This window comes from Tursiops truncatus, chromosome 2 (genome assembly GCF_011762595.2).
Source record: "Tursiops truncatus isolate mTurTru1 chromosome 2, mTurTru1.mat.Y, whole genome shotgun sequence".
Classification (NCBI taxonomy): Eukaryota; Metazoa; Chordata; class Mammalia; order Artiodactyla; family Delphinidae; genus Tursiops; species Tursiops truncatus.
In genome coordinates this window covers 138,947,117-138,968,704 of record NC_047035.1, presented here as the reverse complement: position 1 = coordinate 138,968,704, position 21,588 = coordinate 138,947,117, and the positions used below count along the sequence as shown (strand labels likewise).

At 47.0% G+C, this 21,588-nt stretch overlaps 1 protein-coding gene across 3 annotated transcripts in view; it reads right to left on the bottom strand.

Moving 5' to 3' along the window:
* WDR93 (WD repeat domain 93) overlaps positions 1–21,588 on the bottom strand; it is a 50,329-nt gene continuing 28,741 nt past the window's right edge. For all 3 annotated transcript variants that reach the window (XM_073801400.1, XM_004312927.4, XM_073801399.1), the window contains exons 9-18: positions 21,350–21,434; positions 17,679–17,850; positions 15,982–16,052; positions 15,322–15,408; positions 13,927–14,046; positions 13,383–13,596; positions 11,539–11,602; positions 9,475–9,631; positions 8,910–9,111; positions 1–351 (exon numbers count right to left, since the gene is read on the bottom strand). In XM_073801400.1, coding sequence (XP_073657501.1) covers positions 252–351; positions 8,910–9,111; positions 9,475–9,631; positions 11,539–11,602; positions 13,383–13,596; positions 13,927–14,046; positions 15,322–15,408; positions 15,982–16,052; positions 17,679–17,850; positions 21,350–21,434 — 1,272 coding nt within the window. In that variant the 3' untranslated portion in view covers positions 1–251. The remainder of the gene's footprint in view (positions 352–8,909; positions 9,112–9,474; positions 9,632–11,538; positions 11,603–13,382; positions 13,597–13,926; positions 14,047–15,321; positions 15,409–15,981; positions 16,053–17,678; positions 17,851–21,349; positions 21,435–21,588) is intronic.

The window sequence follows — 21,588 nt, the reverse complement described above, 5'->3', positions numbered from 1 at the left end:
GACAATATCGCTGTTTATTTAGGTGACACATCTGCCCGCCTGAGGATTCCGACAAGTGGCTTAGTGGTTGAAGGCCCCCCAGACTGGGCCTCTCCCCTTGCTGGCTCTGCAGAGGTCCCAGACTGCAAGGCTAGGCCCCTTAGGCCTACTGAGCTGCAGCCCTTTGTCACTGTGTCTCTTGACCTCACAGCATTCCAGGGCAAAGCCTGCCTGCTGCCAACCTTTTCAGAGAGCCCAGGGCAGCAGCCCTGTCACTTGTTGAGGTTCTCTCTTTGGAGAAGCGAGGAATACCTCCGAAGCCGGGTCCAGTACTCCTCTTCTTTCACCTTGTTCTTCACCAGCTTCTGAAACCTGTGGGCCACACAGTTGATGAGAGGAACCTGCTTTGTGCTACGTTCCCCCCAACCCCGCCCCGGGGGCTCCTAGGTCCCCAGGGCAGACCCTGACCACCCTGGGCTGATATAAGAAACTCTCCAAATGACACATCTGCTTCCTGTCTGTGTTCTCAGGACTCAGCCTGCTGCACAGAAGGCACTCGAAACAGCTTTACTGAAGGAACAATATAGGTCTAGCATCCTAAACTAGGAAATGTACAGTGATACGAGGCATGGTGAATTTACAAACTAAAAGTCTGTTTGCAGGACCAACGTTAAATACATCCGAATGCCAATAGTTACATTTAACAAACATTCCTTGAGCATCTACTAGCCACCGGCACTGGTGGACGTGTTGGAAAGATCAAAGTGACTAAAACAGCCGCCCCTCCCCCCAGTTTAGTAAGAGGGACGAGAGGAAAAGAACATTTGTAATAGGAGGCATTTAAGAGCTATAGAGGTAAAGTGCAGAGAGCAGCACTCCCTGCTTGGGGAGTGCTCTCAGAAGTTAAGATTTTTGGGTTGAGTTTTTTAAAAAAAAATAATAGGTTTTTAAAAAATAACAAATAAATGCATAGTCAGTGTGGAAGAATCAGAGAAGCCCAGGGTCCCCCTCATTCTGCACGTCGAGCTGGCCACAGCAAGCAGGCAGGAGGAGGCCTTCATTCTGGGGAGAGGATGCAGGCTGCTGCCAGCTTTCTGCCTCTGGTTCCTGAGTGAGCGACGTTTTAAAAAATGTTTAAAAGCTTAGGGCAAACGGGAGAAGGGACCCTTTTGTGGGGAAAGACAGGGACTGCAGTTTTTTGCGGCTCTGCCTATGGGACAGTCACATGGAGATGTCTGGTACACAGTGCATTAAAGCATTTTTTTTCTTTAACTTAAAGAAGTAACCTATGCTTTGCTTTTAAAAAAAAAATCAAGGATACAAGTGAGTATACAATTAAATCTCCTTCTCACCTCAGATCCTTATTTTCTGTTCCCAAAGCAACTATAATTAACAACTCCTTATAAATCCTTGAATACTGTTCATACACACAAGTACAGACATGCACATAATCTTTTTTAAAATTTAAATGGATGTGTGCAACACACTGTTGTGCTGTCTGCCTTTTTCACTGAAAATGTATCCTAGCAGTTGCTTCCAGGAGGCACTCAGATCTGCCTCATTCTCTTTCCCTATTGATGACGCTCGGAGATTCCAGTATGCAGTGTGTGTGTGTATATATGGGTGTTGCGGGGGGAGCGGATGGGCAGGGGGCAGGCAGAGGCTATGCAGGTTAGAAACTCAGGCCTTGGCCCCTCACTGCTTGTGTGCAAACCCAGCTACTTCACTTATAAGGTGCTGACCCTGGACGGGCAATTTGACCTCTGTCTTCCTCGCTGTACTGTGGGGATGATAATAATCATAGTAAGAAACAAGATATGCCACAAAGTACTTAGCATAGTACCTGGCACACAGTAGGTGCTCAGTACAGGTTAATTGTTTTTCATTTTTTTAAATTGAAGGATAGTTGATTTACAATGTTGTGTTAATGACTGCTGTACAGCAAAGTGAATCAGTTATACATATATATATATATATACATTCTTTTTTTAAATATTCTTTTCCATTATGGTTTATCACAGGATATTTTTAAAAAATATTTATTTATTTAGGCTGCCCCGGGTCTTAATTGCATAACGCTGACTTCTTAGTTGCAACATGCATGTGGGATCTAGTTCCTGCAGGAATCGAACCTGGGCCCCGTGCATTGGAAGTGTGGAGTCTTACCCACTGGACCGCCAGGGAAGTCCCTATCATAGGATACTGAATATAGGTCTCTGTGCTATATAGTAGGACCTTGCTGTTTATCCATTCTATATATAAAAGCTTACATCTGCTCACCCCAACCTCCCACTCCATCCCTCCCTCAACCCACTCTCCCTTGGCAACCACCAATCTGTTCTCTATGTCCATGATTCTGTTTCTGTTTCATAGGTAGGTTCATTTGTGTCATATTTTAGGTTCCACATATAAGTGATATCATATGGTATTTGTCTTTCTCTTTCTGACTTACTTCACTTAGTATGATAATCTCTAGTTGCATCCACGTTGCTGCAAATGGCATTATTTTGTTCTTTTTTATGACTGAGTAGTATTTCATTGTATATAGGTACCACATCTTCTTTATCCATTCATCTATCGATGGACATTTAGGTGGTTTCCATGTCTTGGCTATTGTGAATAGTGCTGCTATGAACATGGGGGTGCATGTATCATTTTGAATTATAGTTTTGTCCAGATATATGCCCAGGAGTGGGACTGCTGGATCATATGGTAATTCTATTTTTAGTTTTCTGAGGAACCTCCAGACTGTTGGCTGCACCAATTTACATTCTCACCAACAGTGTAGGAGAGTTCCAGTAAAAGTTAATTATAATAATACTATTGCTGCTGCTAAGTAAGTGGAAGTAAAATTGCTGGGCAGAGGGGTCAGGACAACATGGAATCAGTGAGCGACCAGCCAGGAGGCAGAGCATAGATGGAACTAGGGCAAGTTTTAAAAGGAGGACTGGAAATAAAGTCATTAATCTGTTCAAAGAAGATGTGGGTGACTTTTAAAATATAATGTTGGAGTGTAGAAGGGCTTCCTCTATGATCTAGTAATAAATAATGGCTAACCTTTACTGAATGTGCCAGGCAATGTCCTATGAGGAGATAGGACTGTCACTGTTTTACATATGAGGACACTGAGGTCTGACCTGTCACACAGCTAGAGGCTCTCGTCTACCCCTCATCGCATTGCACCCTGCATTTGAGGCTCTTTACAACCGCCCCTCAGCAAAGCCTAAGGGAGAAGATGGAAAAATACCAAACTTCTGTTTGGCTAAACAAGCAACCAAAATTACTCCTATCCAAAGACAATGCAGGAAAAATTATTCACAACATATTAAGAAAGAACTCTTAAAATCAAAAGAAAATGAACTCACTCCTAAGAAAAAGACCCAGGTGGGGTCACAGAAGGAGAGAGACATACAATAGATGTAGCACATAGATGCTCAACCTTGTTAATTTCCAAATTAAAATAGTAATGAGCTATCAATTTTTATCCCTCATTTCTTGGCCAGTATGGGGAAGGGGTGAGTGTGCAGAGTGAATCCACCGTCTCTGGAGGGCTGGTGGGTACAACTATCCCAGTTCAAACATGCCTACCCCGTAACTCTGAAAGTCCACCTCTAATTTACCCTACAGAAATACTAGGAAAAACTCACAAAAATGACTGGTTGAGGATATTGTCTGGGGAAGTGGGGCCAGAGTAACTCCCATGGTGAGTCTGCAGTGGGCTGGGGTACAGATGGGAAAAGAGGACACAGGAGTGGTGTGAGGACTGATTGCTGGGAGCCGTGCTCTGGGGGGAGGAGAAGTAAGGCGGCTGCAGAACTGGGAAGGCGCTCGCTTGTTTTCTAACATGGGAATGTGGTCGGGACACATGCCTGTGATTAGGACAGTGGAGGGGAAGAGGTCACCAACCAGATGGACAATAAGGTCTGGGTGTCCTAGGGGAGGAGATGGCCTTGGGTATGAGCAGGATGCCTCTTTCTCTGCATCAGGAGGGAGACAGGGGGTGGGGGTGACCCAGGAGACCCGGGTGAGAGGGCAGCCAAGGAACTGGCATGCTGTGGGAAGTGGGAGGTGAGGTTATCCACCAACAGCCAGGGCAGGGGTGGTGGTAGCCGCCTGCCACGTGGTACCAGCACATCTGCAGTGTGCTTCCCCTTGGTAGTCAGTGCTCAGCGGTGAGGAGGGACAGGGGAGGCTGCCTGTTCATGTGAGGCTGGGCGCTGACTGTCAGGTGCCCCCTGGGGAAAGCCCTCTCTGGAGACTGAGACAACCTCCCTCCACCATCAGCAAGGAAAGGGTTTTCCTTCCCATGATGGCACAACAAATGTGACTGCTGTCTATTGTTTTGAAGCAATGTGTGTGCATACATTTCCAAAAAGATGGACTGTCCATCTGCAAAGTGGGAGAGGAGACGGAACATCTGTAAGGCCTCCCACAAAACCTCTGAATTCCAGTAGCCTGATGGCATGTGCACATTTGGGATCTATGAGTCTATAAGTAATTTTCCAGGGATTCGTCCCCTTGTTTCTCAAGAAAGGCAAAGGAAGGTTAGGATAGGCCCACAGTTTCCCTCCCAGGGATAGTAAAAACGGGGGTGGGGTGGGGTGGGAGGGGATTCCTCCTCCACCCTCAAGGGAAATGTCACCTGGTGTCCATACAGGGCCTGCCGACCCCCTCGCCAAGGGGGCGTGTGCCCTGTGGAGCTGGGACTGTTGGGTCAGCCCAGAAGCCCACTTTCTGCTTGGCCACAGGGAACAAAGGGGGCAGGGGGGAGAGAGAGACAGAGAGAGGCATTTTGTTTCTGTCAGCTTCCTGTGTCCTGAAATTTCTGTCTTGTGATCAGAAGTCTGACCCAGCTGAGATGGCAGATACTACAACAGGGAGCGGAGCCAGATGGAAATGGTGCCCTGGAGGCCCAGGCTGGATGGGAGCAGAAGCCAGGCCTGCGGAGGGGGTGGGGTGGGGGGCACATTGGGTGCTATCTGGGCTCCTTTCAAAGTCCTAAAGGCAGGCTTCTTCACACTGGCTATTTATAAAAGTCCCAAGTGCAGGTTTTGCAAAAACAATTTGTACAGACTATCGGGAGTTTGAAACTCTGAATCCATTGCCTTAAAGTTTCACCTAGTTTTAGGGCCAATGGAAACTGTTTCAGACAAAAGGAGTAAATAGAGAGAGAAAAAAAAGATAAGATTAAAATCCTCTGACATATATGGTTATGTGTGAGAAACGATAGTAAAATGTAAATGACAGAATCTAGGTTGTGGGTATGTGGATGTTTACTGACTTTTTTCAAAGCTGCTGTATATTTAACATAATAAAATGTTGGAGGCGGGGTATTCTTTGGAAGAGCCCCAGGTGTCAGACCTCAGAGCGAGCAGAACAGGAAGAGCCTTCTTTAAATCAGTGTTTCCTAATTATCTCTGGGACCCAATTCAGAAAATGGGTTGCCGTGAGGAATATGATTTGAATACTGTGATCAGGCCGAAGTAAATGTCCCCTCAAGCTAGGCCTGCCCCAACCGCACAGTGCAGCCCCTCCCGGCTCCTGCTGTGGGTCCCCGTGGGTCCCCGGAGCCAGGGAGCACTTTCTTGAGCTCTTCCCCTCCCCAAGCTCCCACTGCCCGTTTAGCCCCAGCCTTGTCCCTGGCCCCCAGCGCCCCACCTGGTCAGCCCTGCTGACTCCAGCCCTCCTCCCTGCAGAAGGTTCCCTGGGAGGCAGTCCCCTCCACCCGACCCGGCCTCTGGGGTCCCTCCCGGGGAGGGGTTGGGGTGTGGGACCTAGGAGCTAAGCTGTGTTGACAGGGAAGAGAGACAGTTGGGAAGGGGGAACTGGAGGGGTCCCTCCCAATTCCCACTGGGGGCCAGGATAGGTCTCTGGGGTTCCAGAGACTGGAGGAGGTCAGGGCAGAAGGGACTGTCTTCTCATGAGAGCAGACCCAACCATAGTGGGGTGGGGAAGGGTATTATAGACACCTTTCCCACGGAAATTACATAGACATTAAAAACCACTGTGACAAGGAAGTTTTTCTTAAAATTAAAAAGTCATTAAGTTGTATTCTGGAGTGACATAAAGCCAGATTAAAAAAGTGAACACGATCTCAACTTAGTAAAAATGCTAAGGATAAAACCTTAAGGATATGTACTAACACGTGAATGGCAGTGCTGGGATTTGGGGTGATGGGTTGTGGGTTATTTAAATTTTCTTCTTTGTATTGTCCTGTTTCCCAAATTTTACAAGTGTATATATATATATATATATATATATATATATATATATATATATATATATTTATATCTCAGAAATAATAACATTTTTTACAGTGGGGAATTGCTCTGTTATGGTAGTAGTTCTACATGTGAAGCAACCTTATTGGGCTAATAGCAGAGTTCAGCAGGTGTCTGAGTGGTAACGTCCACCTGGCACCCTGGTTGAGGGCGGGAAATGTCAGTTAGGGGCTGAAGTGTCCTGAGTTGCTTGGGCCCTCGGCTGCCAGCCAGGAGGTAAGCTGCCCAGAGCTGGAGCTGCTGGCCTGTGATCCATTCCCACAAGGAGGGCAGCCAGTTGGCTTTTGGGTGAAGTGGAGAGGCTCACCCTTCCTAGGCCAGTAAAAGGAGGGGGTTCCACAGAAAGGACAGAAATGGTAACACGCTCATTAAATAAGTTCTCTGGTATAAGCCTCATCAAACAAGAGTACCAGAATAAGCCTCAAATAAGCCTCATCAAAGCCTCAAATAAGCCTCATCAAACAAGAGTACCAGAAAACTCCACACCATGACCTCCAACCCAGGAGAATGGCCCCACTACAGCCATGACCAAGCCTCACACTCTTGACTTTTTTTTAAAACCAGTATTTGAAATTTTCCAAAATCATGCACATGTTTGATAGAAAAGCCGCAAAGAGGAAAAATACAAAGAAAAGAATCACACATGCTTCATTACCCAAATATAGCTACTGTTACTAGTGGTGTGTACATTTCTAGTGTTCTTTTACTCAAAATCAGGATTCTACTGTAAATAATATAATCTCTCTCCAGCTTTTATTTAGAAAAATTTCAAACCTATAGAAAAGTTGCAAGTAGCACAACGAGCCTTCACCTAGACTCACCAGTTAGCATTTCCTCTCCCTCTCTTTCTCCCTCTCTATATTTTCCTGAGTTTCAGCAGTTGTTAACATTTTCTCTTTCTTTCTGTCTCTCTCTACAAATGTTTTCTTAGACCACTTGAAAGTAAGTTGTAGACATCATAATACTTGACCCTTAAATTCTTCAGCTGCATCTCTTAAGGACAAGTCAAATCATCAAGGGTCAAAATAAGAAACTTCCAGGTGAGGGATAGCTGAGCATTCTTGGTAAATCTTTAATCAGGGGAAATGTCAACTGACCCCTTCTTCACTGTCCTCCTCCCCCAAGTCCCATGGACCATATTCCCCTCCTGGTGGGTGGGCATGCTTCCCCCCATGAGGTACTGGAAGCCGCCTGAGCAACACGCCACAACCCAGGGAGGAACTGAATGCGGCGGTAAATGTAGTCACGGAGGAGAGCTGTGGTGCCCCCTCGTGGTGATATGTACAATCCTCCCAGGCATGAACTTGAACTCAGAGGGGACCCATCACCATTTTTGTACCTACCATTTACTGAGCGACCACCCTGTGCCTAGCACTTTACGTGCATTTTCTCACTGAATACCTACAAAGCCTGGAGAACAGGTATCATCAAAATGTCCAGAACACAGTCTGGCACGTAGTAGGTGCTCAATAAATATTTTTGAATGACTAAGGAAACTGAGGCCTTGAGAGGCTAAGTAACTCACCCAACGTCTCCCCCAGTTAGTAAGTGATAGAGTCATAACTCAAATCTGGGACTTCCCTGGTGGTGCAGTGGATAAGACTCCGCGCTCCTGATGCAGGGGGCCCAGGTTCAATCCCTGGTCAGGGAACTAGATCCCATGTGCATGCTGCAACTAAGAGTTCACATGCCAGAACTAAGGAGCCAGTGAGCCACAACTAAGGAGCCAGCGAGCTGCAACTAAGGAGCCCACCTGCTGCAACTAAGACCCAGCGCAACCAAAAGAACCCTCAAATCTGAGTATCTTAGCCATTTCACTTCGTTCCTCGACGGACACTGAGACCCTGTCAGGGAAAGCCCACCAAAGCGCCCCAGCTCTGTAGTGGCAGGTGGTGTGAGAGTCCAGGGCTCCACTGACAACCCTCTTCCACCTGACAGGTATGGTCAGATCATGGCAGAAATTGTCAATAAGAATTTGAAAACCCCTAGAAGTTTGTTGTGGATGGATTACAAGAGACCCCTGCTTCCCCAGAATGTACTGAGTACCATTAATGATGCTTTTATAGGAGGAAGGAACACAAGCAGAGTCCCTGTGAGGCTGGGGTTTACAGAAAGGGGAAGAGAAAAGATGTATCACATAATCGTTTACCTGGATGACGGAGAGAGGAAAGGGGTCTTAGACTAGGGGCTGGCAAACATCTTCTATAAAGGGCCAAACAGTAAATGATTTAGGCTTTATGGGTCATAGGGTCTCTGTTGCAGCTGTTCAACTCTGCTGTTGAAGCACTTACATAAGTAGATGAGACATAAAGCAGTGGGCATGATGTGTTCCAGTGAAACTTTATTTACAAAAACAGGCAGTGGGCCAAATTTGGCTGTAGTTTTCCAGCCCCTGTCTTAGACGACTGTGTCTGATAATCCAAATATACTTAAAAAAAAATTGAGAAAGCAAAAAGAAAAGACAGTCTTGACAGAAGAAAACACCAACTTGCAGCCCTTCTTTTCTTACCAGCCTGAATTCATTACTCCTTTTCTACCAGTCTGAATGGGATTTGAATGCCGAAAGGATCTTACCATCAAGCAAACCACTATTCCTTAGTCCAGAGACAACCCCAGGTGCAGGGAGGAGATAGAGACCCAGAACTCTACCTCTTTTGGAAGAAATTCTCGCATCTTTCCTCCAAGGGCAACACCTGGGGGAAAGTTGTGTCATCCAACACATTAGCTTGAGGAATGGTGCAATTTCTTGAGATTTGTTCCAGGAGTGGGTAGGCCTCGAAATTAAAATAGAAAATAGAATTTGGGATGTCTTTGGCTTGGCTGGCAGATCCAATTTCATCTGGATGGTCTCCTGGGACGAAACAGGAACATCGTGTTCTGTTATAGTGATCCCTTTCTCTGTGGCCTTGTAGTCTGGGCGGGCATGAGGGGCCACTCTCTGCTTACAAAGCCGGGGTCACTGGGGTTGAGCTGTGAGGGGCTCACTTGATCTGGAGGAACAGGGGCCCAGAGAGGAGACCTTGTCCGGCATTTTATCTAAGTGCCAAGTGAGGACTCAGCGGTGGTGTCCTGCTGGCCTGTGGTGGATGGGATGAGGCGTGGGGAGGAGACTGGGTGGGGTCACCCTATGCTTTCTAAGAGGACTGAGAAATTCAGGGAAACGGTCAGCAGGCCACAGGTCTGGGCAGCAGCCCTCACGATCCCCCTTCCGTACCTCGGAGCAGGAAACACGCGTGGTATAAAGACACGACAAATACTGGCTTCCAGGGGACCGCCAGGTGGTAGGACCTTGGGGGAGCAAAGGCGCAGACAATCTGCGGCTTGGCCACATCCATGAGGTGCACAGAGCCATTGCTGGAAAAGGTCAGCACCTGGGAAGCAAAGAGATGGTGAATGGGGACTTCTCCACTCTGTCACTCACCTCCGTGTGAAATAAGAACAGCTAGAAATAAAAAACAAACAGGGAATTTTTTCACTCTTGGCACCCAGCCTCTGGCTCCAGCCATACCATTCAGGGGACAGCAGCAATGTGCGTGTTTGCTCCTATGGAGCCTCCAGCAACAGCCGGCTGGCCCCAGGGCTGTGTCTGTTCCTGGCCCGTCCTTCCCCCTCGGCCCTGCTTCTCTTGCTACTTCCCCCTCCATGCGGCCAGGATTCAGTTCTGCATCTGTGCCATACCCTTTCCTCCCACCTCCTCGGGGACCGTTCAAGCCAACGGCCGCTCCTGCCCTGGGTTGGACCTGAGACCTCTCTCCTGCTTGGGCTCTTTCCTCTCTGTAGGTGAACATACTAAACTCACCGCCATCTTTTTAACATCTTTTTTTTTTTGCGGTACGCGGGCCTCTCACTGTTGCGGCCTCTCCCGTTGCGGAGCACAGGCTCCGGATGCGCAGGCTCAGCGGCCATGGCTCACAGGACCAGCCCCTCCGCGGCATGTGGGATCCTCCCGGAACGGGGCACGAACCCGCGTCCCCTGCATCGGCAGGCGGACTCTCAACCACTGCGCCACCAGGGAAGCCCCTCACCACCATCTTTAAAACCCCCCTTGACCCTACATCCTCTCCCCGCTGCCACACACTCAGACGTCTGAGAGAGCCTCTCCTCGCCCTCCCTGCACCCCGACCTCCCCTGCTGTCCCCCTTGCCATGGACACTGGTCTCCACAAAGTACTCGGTTTCTCTTCAGCACAGGACACTGTGCTCTTGCTTTCTTCCAGTCCTTCTCCCTGAGCCGCCAGGAGCCCCCTCCTGGTTTTCCTGGGGCGCCCCTGTCCATCACTTCGTGAGCTCATTTTCCCCGTCCCGGAAGACTTACAGTGTAAGTGATGGTAGTGCCCCTGGGAGCCTCTTCTATACGCACCCACTCGCAATGGCCAGCCGTGCTGCTCCCCACGGCTTTAACTACCGCTAACCGGTTGCTGAGCACAGAATCTACTCTTTCAACCCTGGACTCTCTCAGAGCCTCCTCTGGGGGTCCTGTAGGCCCCTCACTCCCGGCAGGGCCACACAGGGAATCACAGACTTTCCCTCCAGGCCTGTGTTTCCTTCAGTGGCCCTGTAGGGATTAGAGAATCAGCTCCACAAGCCGGGAGCAGCCTCAGTGCCTCCCTGTCCTCTGGCTGCAGCCCAGGCAGCCCTGAGCTGTGGGCCCGTCTCCTCACTAACACCGCTCCACTCGCCGCCCTTCCCTGGACACAGTTGGAGCTCCCTGGCTCCAACTCCCCTCTAAGCTTCAAGCTGCATCCCAGACAAGGGCCCCTGTGCCCCCAGCCCCCAGCCTCTTCCCTCTCCACACCCCACAGGAGTCTGATCCTGCAGCTCCTTGAACTTCCTGCCGGCCTGGGACACAGTGTTCTCTCGCCTCCATGGTGCTGCCCTCTTGGTGCCCGTGGCTCAGCTCACTGTCCATCACTTCCTCCCCACCGGCCTCTGCAGGTTGAGTTAGGAGGCCCCTCTCTCCGTTGCACAGTATCCTTTGCATGATATATCACAGCCTTTTACAGGTTCTAGGGCAGCTGCTTGGGGGCTTGCCTGTCTTCCCAACTCAACTGTGAGCTCCACGAGGGCAGGTGCTTTCTCCTTCATGTCTGTGCCCAAAGCTAGTCTAGTGCCCAGCACACGATAGGACTTCAACAAATATTGGATTGGCCAGAAAGTTCGTTCAGGTTTTCCCTAAGGATGGGGCAAAAACCCGAATGAACTTTTTGGCCAGCCCAGTATTTTTGGAAGGAATAACGAATACATTCACTAAAGAGGAATGAGGGGCCTGAGGAACCTACCATGCCGGGTAAGGCTTGGACTGGGGCCACTGCACAGATGGCTTCATCCAGGTGCTTCACAGGCCTATAGGAAACAAGACACACAGACATCCAGACTTGAAGACTTTTCAAGTTTTGCTATCCTCTCCTAGGCATATATCCTGGAGAAATTCTTGTCTATAAGCATCAGGAGGTATGTCAGAGATGTTCACAGTAGTGAAAACTGGGAACAATCTAAATAAATCACTGGTAGGAGAATGCTTAAGTAATTGTGTTACATTATACAATGGGATACAATATAGCAACGAAAATAAAAGCTGGAGCTACATACAACATGTATGGCTCTCATGAACCATATCACAAAGCAAGTTACAGAATAAATAGCATTGAAAAACAAGTTGGAGAATATACATAATATGATTCCACTTACAGGCCCCCTAAAATATGCACAGCTAAACAATATATTGCTTGGAGATACAGTCATATGGATGTGGTTAGTTCTTAAAGGAAAACAAAGAAATGATGAATTTAGGAAAACATAAATAAATAAGTAAATTTAAAAAAAAAGAAAAAAGGGACTTCCCTGGTGGCCCAGTGGTTAAGAATCCGCCTGCCAGTGCAGGGGACACGGGTTCAATCCCTGGTCCAGGAAGATCCCACATGCTGCGGAGCAACTAAGTCCGTGCACCACAACTACTGAGCCTGCGCTCTAGAGCCCGTGAGCCACAACTACTGAGCCCACGTGCCACAACTCCTGAGCCCACACGCCTAGAGCCTGTGTTCTGCAACAAGGGAAGCCACCGCAATGAGGAATGCGCGCACAGCAACAAAGAGTAGCCCCCGCTCACCGCGACTAGAGAAAGCCTGTGCACAGCAATGAAGACCCAGTATAGCCAAAATAAATAAAGTAAAAAAAAAAAACCAAAAAACAAGCAATGTGGTAGATTGAAAAAAAAAAGTAGACATAATATTTGGCAGTAACTCCCACTAAAATGGTGGAGTCTATTTTTCTGCTGCTTAAATGTGGGTGTGGCCAGGTGACATGCTTTGTCCAGTGTCAGAGGCTTGGAAAGCATCAGTGAACCTCGCTGGCAGGTGGGAGCCCTCAGGCTACCAGGTGACGGAGCCTGAGATGGCCTGCAGGAGAGGCCGAAAGGAAGAGTGCCCCGGCCAACAGCTGCCAACTGCCTGGTACGTGAGTGAGGCCGGCTTAGACTTCCAGCCCCTAACCGAGCTGCCAGCTGCCCGAAGGCACCTGTGAGAGCCAAGGCGAGACCAGCCCATAGTGCTGACCTACTGCATCAGAGACTAAACGCTGACTGTTTTCTTAAGCCATTAAGTTGTGGAGTGGTTTGTTATACGTAGCAATAGATAATTAAAAGGTGGTTAACTTGGAGGAGGAGAGAGAAGGATGTGACCAGGGAGAAGCACACAGAGAGCCTTAACTGAATTGGTGATGATCTATTTCTTAAGCTCGGTGATGGGTACAGTGGAGTTCTCACCCTCCCCCATACGTATGCTAAATACACCCCCTCACACATATTGTACAGATCATTTGCCTGCATAAAACAGTTCACAATTTAAAAGAGAGAGAGAGACCCTTGGAGAAACTGATAAAAAACTTTTGGCAGAAATGACCCTCTTCCTGGTCATGTGGGATATGAAAGATGTCATTTGTGCCATCATACAATTTATATATATATACACCCACATGTAAAAGACATTGGTGAGCTTGAGAAGCTCACTGGGAAAGTGATGACTAGAGAGAAAGTGGACTCTAGGCTGAGAGATTGTCAGTTTTTTACCATTAAATGGCATCATCTGTCTGGCAGATCATGTACCCACCCTGCCCTCAAGCCACTGACCTCTCCACCAGCACACTGAGGGTGGGTCCTTGGGTCCCCGTGGCTGCCACCAGTTGGAGAGAAGCATCTGTACACAATACCACACATTTCATTTGGGATTTCACTGGCCCCTCGGGATACATGTTCTGTCCTTCGTGGACTAAGAAGTATTTCAGGAAGTGAATGCTTTGGCAGAAACATCTTTCAGGAAGAGCGATGACCCCAAGAGAGAGTCCTGGAGAAAGTAACGGCACAAGCAGGTCAGAAAAGGGGGAAGAGGGAGGCAGCCATGGGCGCAGGGTCTGTGACCAGCAAGAGTGTGAGGGACGTGAGGGCAAAACCAAGCAATGAGCATCCCCCGAGGGTGAAGGCAAGAAACCCCAATGTCCAAGGGGAGCCCCCTTCAGGGGGACCCCTTCTAAGTATTTGGGGGAACCAGACCCATGGAGGGGGGCAGGGTCAGCACTGGAGCGGAGGGAAGGAAGCTACAACGCAGCCAGGTACTGACTCTAGCCATCAAATGTGTATCAGAGGGACGGCGGTATTAGGCAGCGGTGGGGCTCACCTTTGGCTAGGTCCCACAGTGTGAGCACACCATCCTCGCAGGCCAGCACCAGGTAGGAGCAGCAGCAGCTGAGCTGAGACACCGCAATGGGTGCAGCACAGGGCCACACGCCCTCGGGATCTAGTGGGGAGGACACCACTCACCAGGCTGCCCCCGGACCCCGCCCCACCCATCACCTCCACCTGGACAACATGAGACCCAGACTAGTCTGCCTGTCTGGACTCACCATCTCTCTCCTCTCTGTGCAATGCTGTCTCCTTCCTCAGGATAATATATATAACAACGAGTTACACCATTATTATACTACAGCTGACATTGAGTACTTACTAGGTGCTAAACAGCGTGGTAGGCACTTTAATGCATCATTTCATTTAATTCTCACAAGGATCCTATGAGGTGGGTCCTGTTAGTACCCCTGTCTTACAGATGAGGAGACTGAAGCAGAGAAGTAAGTGACTTGCCCAAGGTCATATAAGCCTGGTCAGTACAAAAGTTGAGATGAGAAGCCAGGTTGCCTGGGAGAGGGATGGAAGGAAAGAAATTCTTCCCTTGTGAGTTTTTTTTTGTTTTTTGTTTTTTTGTGTGGTACGCGGGCCTCTCACTGTTGTGGCCTCTCCCGTTGTGGAGCACAGGCTCCGGATGTGCAGGCTCAGCGGCCATGGCTCACGGGCCCAGCCGCTCCGCGGCATGTGGGATCTTCCCGGACCGGGGCACGAACCTGTGTCCCCTGCATCGGCAGGCGGACTCTCAACCACTGCACCACCAGGGAAGCCCCCTTGTGAGTTTTTAAACTTTACTTCTGAGATATAACTCTGAAGTACAACATAGTGTTGTAGTTCAAGGAATTCTCACAAAAGTGAACTTGCTCATGTAACTGCTTCCATGAGTTTGTAAAAAACAAACCACCACCACCCATATTTCCTAAGTGCCTTTCGATTTCAAAGAGCTTTCACATACAGAAACTCTGAACTTTGCTATTCACAACAAATGCATGCAGTGGATAACAATGGTGTAATTGAGTAGTTTTCTGTTTTGGATGAGAAAATGGGATTGGGGTGTGAAGTGACTGGCCTGAGACTACACAGTTCGCAGATAGTTGTGCTGGGACGGGCCCTCTGGTGCCAAGCCCACCTTCTTTTTACCTTCGTTGTCTAAGGAGCCCTGTGGACCTGATGGGGCTCTGTCCCTATGGACCTGTCATCTTTAAGAAACATGACAGTTCAGAGACAGAGCCTTGGGGTCACATGACAGCTGCCAAGCCACCCACTCTGCCTGCACAGCTCTGGTCCCCTAAAGCCACGCTGCTGTGTCAGTCACGTGCTCTCAGCTAAGCTGAAGAAGGACATGTTCTCAGAGCCCTGAGCTTAGGCCACTCCCATCTCGGCAGTAAAGTACCAACTTTATCCTTCAGCGTTCGGTTAAGTGAATAGAGGAAGAAGTTGTGACTTCCAGTCCAGTGTACGCCAATGACACAGGCTACCCCTGGGAAAGAAGAGAGGAAATGAGCATTACATAAGGAGTGTGGGTGGCCTTTGGTTTGTGTGAAGGGATTTGCCCAAGAGGAAGTCAGTTTGAAATGGTTCATTCTAATGGGCAGCACCCAACTGAAGGGTGAGCTTCCAGATGAGGGTCTGGGCACCCCCCAGGAGGGCTGTTCCTAGGGCCAAGTCGCCTTCCTGTGCAGGGAGTGCAGGGAGGATGGTCACAACTGTCCCTCAGCTGCTTTCACATCTCCTAGATAATTCATGTCCACTTGGCTGTCAGTGTTTTAAATAACATTTTCTACAAAAGGAATTCATATCCAGAAGCAGCCTGGCAGGACGTGTGTGCACACTGTCCTCTGTGGCAGCTCACTCCCTGAAGACAGTGCCAGCCTCCATATCAGGGAATCTGGGCTCAGGGGTCACAGGTCCAACCAGAAACCATTAAGCTGCAGCTGGCAGCCGACTTTCCACCTCATTCCCTCCCAGCAGGCAGGGTGTGCTGTGCAGAACTTCTCTAGGAGGGCTTGCCAAGCATTCCCCCAAGCTGACAACCTGCTTCACGTTCATTTACCTGGGGGGCTCTTAACTTCCACTGGCATTGCAATTATGCAGCTAGGAAGGAGGAAGTGGAACGTGGCCATACTGGGAAAGAAAGAGACACTGGTCAGAGCCATGGCAGACTCCTTGGCAAGGAGAAATGCTGGCAGAGTCTTGGTAGTAAGACCAGAAATGGGTAGTTCAGATGGACCTTCCCAGGAGTTCAGGGCCATGAGGCAAATCACATTCTATGTGCTGGTCCTGGTGAGGGCAGGGTAGGTAGAGCGGCGGAAGTTATTCCCAGGCCGGGAACAGCACCCAGCGTGGGCAGATCCCTTCCCCAAGGGATCTTGGGGAAGATCCCTTAATGCCAGACTTGGGTGAAGTGCATAAATGCTCCTATCCTGGGAGCAGTACAACCAGTGGTGTGCTGATAAGTTGGCACTCTTAAAAAAAACCAAAAAAACCCTGATTTCCTGATTTATAGGGTTCGTAGCTTTTTGTGGTATAAATATTCCCACTATGGACAGTTACCAGTGGTTTAATGACTGGCTTGCAAAATTCCTAAATACCTTGCTGGGCAGCACAGCACTGAACCTTACTGGGTTCCAGTTCAGGCCTCAGGTAGTTTCTGTTAGGGCCTAGTCCTGGGACTTTGTGTGAAGTGAGAAAATTCAAGGCCCACTTGACGGCAAGATGAGAGGTTTCACTTCCCACGTGAAGCAAGGACATCCCTGAGACCCACAGTAGCTGTGAGGAGAGCTGGTTCCTGAACCTGCTCCACCAGATACTTCAAGGACTTGGGCTCAGTTTTTACAATCACTGAGGCCTACCTGCTGACCGAGATTAGAAAGTAACATTTTAATAACTACACATTAACGTATTACATTTAGAAAGACTGGATGCAAATATTAAAATATTAATAGTGGTGACTTTTATTTCCCTCTTGAGGATCATCTGTGCTGTCTAGATAATCAGGAAAACAATTTTTTTTAAGGAGACGCTATCATACAAAAAATTATAAAATAGGGAGTTCCCTGGTGGTCCAGTGGTTAGGATTCGGTGCCTTCACTGCCGTGGCCCGGGTTCAATACCTGGTCAAGGAACTGACATCCTGCCAGCCACGTGGTGTGGCCAAAAAAAAAAAAATTCTAAAATAAACTCTACTTCTCATCTCCATAGATGTCTATGCCTTCTTTAAAATCTGTTATCAGCCTTTGTTTGAGCTATATTTAAACAATCTCCATACAACTTTTTTCTAAGGAATTTTTTCTTTTTTAAAAAAATTTAATTAACGTATTTATGGCTGCGTTGGGTCTTCGTTGCTGTGCGCGGGCTTTCTCTAGTTGCGGTGAGCGGGGGTTGTTCTTCATTGTGGTGTGCAGGCTTCTCATTGCGGTGGCTTCTCTTGTTGCGGAGCATGGGCTCCACGTGTGTGAGCTCTCTAGTTGTGGCGCACGGGCTTAGTTGCTCCGCAGCATGTGGGGTCCTCCCGGCCGGCCCAGGGCTCGAACCCGTGTCCCCTGCATTGGCAGGCAGATTCTCAACTGCTGCACCACCAGGGAAGTCCCTCCATACAACTTTTCAAAAGACACTCAGAAAAGTCCCCCAAACCATTGAGAGCTTTGGGACCTTGAATTAATTCAGGTCCTTGGGCTGATTCCTGCGTGCGCCCAGGGAGGAGAAGCTCCCAGGGCGGAGGCATTCTAGCTGGGCCCCTCCATGGCTCACCTGAGCAGCTCCTCCTCCCACTCCCCATCCAGGTACTTCCTGAAGGTGTCGTTGAAGATTGCCGCCTGCCGCTCCCACTGACTGTCCTTGATGAAGTGATTCTGCCCAGAGCCCAGCCCACAGCAATCCTCTATCTTTGCAAAGACTTCCAGGGGGCTTTTAAATGTGGTACCTAGGTTGAAAATATTCCAGAATTGGTCAAACCATCTGACTTCCTCCTTCCTGATTTCCCCCTTCTCCTCCATGCTTCCCAATTTCCTGCAGAATCCCTCGTCCTCAGAAATCTGTTCTTGCTTTGCCCAGGTGTTCAGTCCTCTTCCCAGCCTCTCCTACTCCACCAGCTCACGGAGCACAGGCAAAGGGCAGCTGCTCTCCTCCTCCCACTTCTCCATCTCCATCCCGCCGCCATTTCCTGTTTCCAGACTACAGAATCTCCAGAGGCCAAGGACATGTTCACGAGTCACTAGAGGCCTTAGATCACTGTTGCCGTCTCCCAGCTCAGCAAGGCCCCAAATCTGCCGTTACTTGTGCTATTCAGCTGCTGCTGAGGACCTACATTCGACAGTCCCAGCGTCTTCCTGTGCTTACATTTATCCAACTACCTTCCTTTAAAAAAATATCCTTTCTCTGCCAATCACTTTTCTTATCACTCTCCTTCCCAGTGACCTTGCATTTCCTTCTTTTTCATCTGCTCCTAAATTCACAGTAAAAATAAGTGATTTATTTTCTGGGTTCACAGCCCAACTTTCAGAACTTCTGAAAGTGCCCAGGTCCCTCAAGTTGCCCAGGAGGTCTCACTGTGCCCCAGGTCTCCTTCCCCAGAGGCAACCATTGTTATCAGTTTCTTGCATCAATTTCTAGAAAGAGGCCCCTTCGAGATGGCAATGTATTATTATATTATATAATATATACAGTATTATATTATATTTTTAATATGTATTTCATGTACATTTGTATATATTTTATAAACAAATGATAGCATATATCAACTAGCAGTTCTCAGAATGTGGTCCCAGATCAGCAGGAATCTGGCAGGGTTAGAAATGAAGGTTCTCAAGCCCCACCCCAGACCTACTGAAACAGAAACTCGGTGGGTGGGGCCCAGCAATTTGGGTTTTAACAAGTCCTCCAAGTGAGTCTGATCCAGCTAAAGTTTGAGAATTGCTGTCATACACTAGAACCCTTGCATTTTGACTTAACAAAATGTCTTGGGAGATCTCTTCATTTTAGTACTATAGATCTTCTTCGTTGTTCGTTGCTTATTTTCATTTAGTAAACCTTTTTCTCGTTGTGAAATATAACACATTCAGAAAAGAGCATAAAAATATGTCTTAATAAATTATTATAAAGCAAACATCTGTCTCTACTGAGGTCAAGAAACAGATTATCCCCCCTCCCTAAAAGCTTTCCAAGGGCCCTTCTCCAGTCATAACCCCCTGGGAAGAGCGGCAACCATTGTCTTGGCTTTTATGTAATCAGTTCATGACATTTATTTTACTTTTGCTACCTAAATATGCATCTAAACACTACAGCTTTGTTTTGCCTGCTTTTGAGCTGTACACAATGGAATTACACAGTGTTAACTCTATATGTGCCCTCTTTTGCTTAATATTGTTTGTGAGATTTATCCATTTTGCTGTGTATAGCTGTAGTTTGTTCATTTTCATTGCTGTATAATATTCCATTGAGTGAACTAAAGTTTATTTATCTGTTCTTTTATTGATGGCTATTTCGGTTGTTTCATGGTTTGGGGCTATTGGAAATCATGTCATTATTATCATTCTTGTACATGCCTCCTTGTGCACATTTACTTGCAGGCCTATCAGGTATACACCTAGAAGTAGGGTGACCAACTTATTCTGGTTTGTGCAGGAGTTTCCCAGTTTTAGCACCAAAGGCCTCACATCCCGGGAAACCCCTTAGTCCCAGGCAAATTAATATTCTTGGTCGCCCTACCTAGGAGCGTAAATGCTGGGTCATAGGATATAACTTATCTTCAACATTACCAGATAATGCTAAACTGTTTTCCAAGGTGGTTGTACTGACTTTCATTGCTAACTGTAATCTATGGGAGGTCTGATTATTCCACATCCTTACCAACTTGGTATGATCAATCTCTTTTAATTTTAGCCATCCTGGTGGGTGTGGAGTGGTATCTCATTATGGTTTTAATTTGCATTTCCCTGATAACTAATTATGTTGAGCACCTTCGTATATGTTTGTTGGCCATTTGAATAATCTCCTGCCTGTTTTATGCTGAATGATCTGTCTTTTTCCTAACAATTTGTAGGAATTCTTTATATAGTCTGGATGTGGACCATTCATAAGTTTTAAGTGTTTTGCAAATATCTTCTCTCCCAATACATGATTTGTTCTTTCATGCTCTTAATGATGTCTTTGGATGATTATAAGTCCTCAGTTTTAATGTAATCAAACTTATAAACTTTTATTATATATAAGTATTTGAGTTTTGTTTAAAAAGTCTTTCCTTACCCAGAGGTCATAAAGATATTGACTTATTTTCTAAAAGTTTTATTGCTTTGTCTTTCATATTTACTTCTGTGATTCATCTGGAATTTCATTTTGTATATCATGTGAGGCAGGGGTCAATATTCACTTTTGTTTCCATATGGACAACCAGCGTCATTTACTGAAATGACCATTCACTACTCTGTAGCACCACCTCCGTCAGGTATCAAGTGTCCATTTATGCTTAAGTTTGTCCTGGCCTCTCTATCCTGTTTTATTAATCTATTTTTCTATCTACTATTTCTATCTATTTATATTTCTGTATTTTATATATATTTCTATTATTCACTCATCTCTTTTTCTACCTTGTCTTAATTACTGTGGCTTTATAATAAATCTTGATGGAGCAAATCATATCACCATGTTCTTTTATAAGAGTGAATTGGCTACCCTTGGTGTTTTGCATTTCTCTCTTTGTTTTTAATGGTTGTAAAGTGTTCTGAGTGTACCAGATTTATCTAACCAGTCTTTTGCCTCTATAAATAGCACTGCAGTGAACATTCTTGTAGGTATATCTTTGAATATATGTGTGTAGGTATATAGGTATATCTTTGAATATGTGAATATTGAGAGGATAGACTCTATGTCCCGTGTCTACAGTGGACTTCCCCCCTGCTCCTCTTAACCAGCTCCCACTTATTCTTCAAAACCTTCCCAAATGTCCCTTCTTCTGATAAAGCCTCTGCCTATTCCCTGGGCGGAGTTAGTTACTCCTTCCTCTATGTTTTCATGGCCCTGGATGTTCCCCATTGTTGCACTTATCATATCCTACTATGGTGGTTTCCTCCTATTCTCCCTTGGTACACTAGCAGCTTTTAGAGCACCGGAGATGTGTCTTACTCATCTTTGTGCTTGGTGCAGTATCGGCACTGATGAATGAACTAACACAGGAATGTAGGAATGAATGAACTCCACTAGCACTTGGGAAAGATGTCTCTTTCCTGATATCCCAATTCTGTTAGTTAACTGTATCCTTGTAACATTTATATTTTTAATCTTTAGGTCTCAGAGCTTATGAATTAAAAAATTAGATATTGCTGCCAATAAATGGAAAAGATAGGAAATGTGGAGAAAGGCAGAGAATGAAAAAACTAATAAAGCAATGGCAAAAGGAAAGAAAGTATTCATTGAGTTATACCTACCTGCAACTGGTTTGGGTGGTTTGATTTTCATTATGTAAACTGGAACACTCAATTTAGCATCTCCTCTAAAATAAATGTTTATATCCTACAATAAAGAAAAGGCACAGCTAGTAAGCCAACAAAGGAGATAAAACTGTATCATTAAAAACACTCATTTCAAAAGAAGGCAGAAAAAGAGGAATAAGGAAGAAAAACAGGTGGGACAAATAGAAAGTAAATAGCAAAGTGGTAGATTTAAA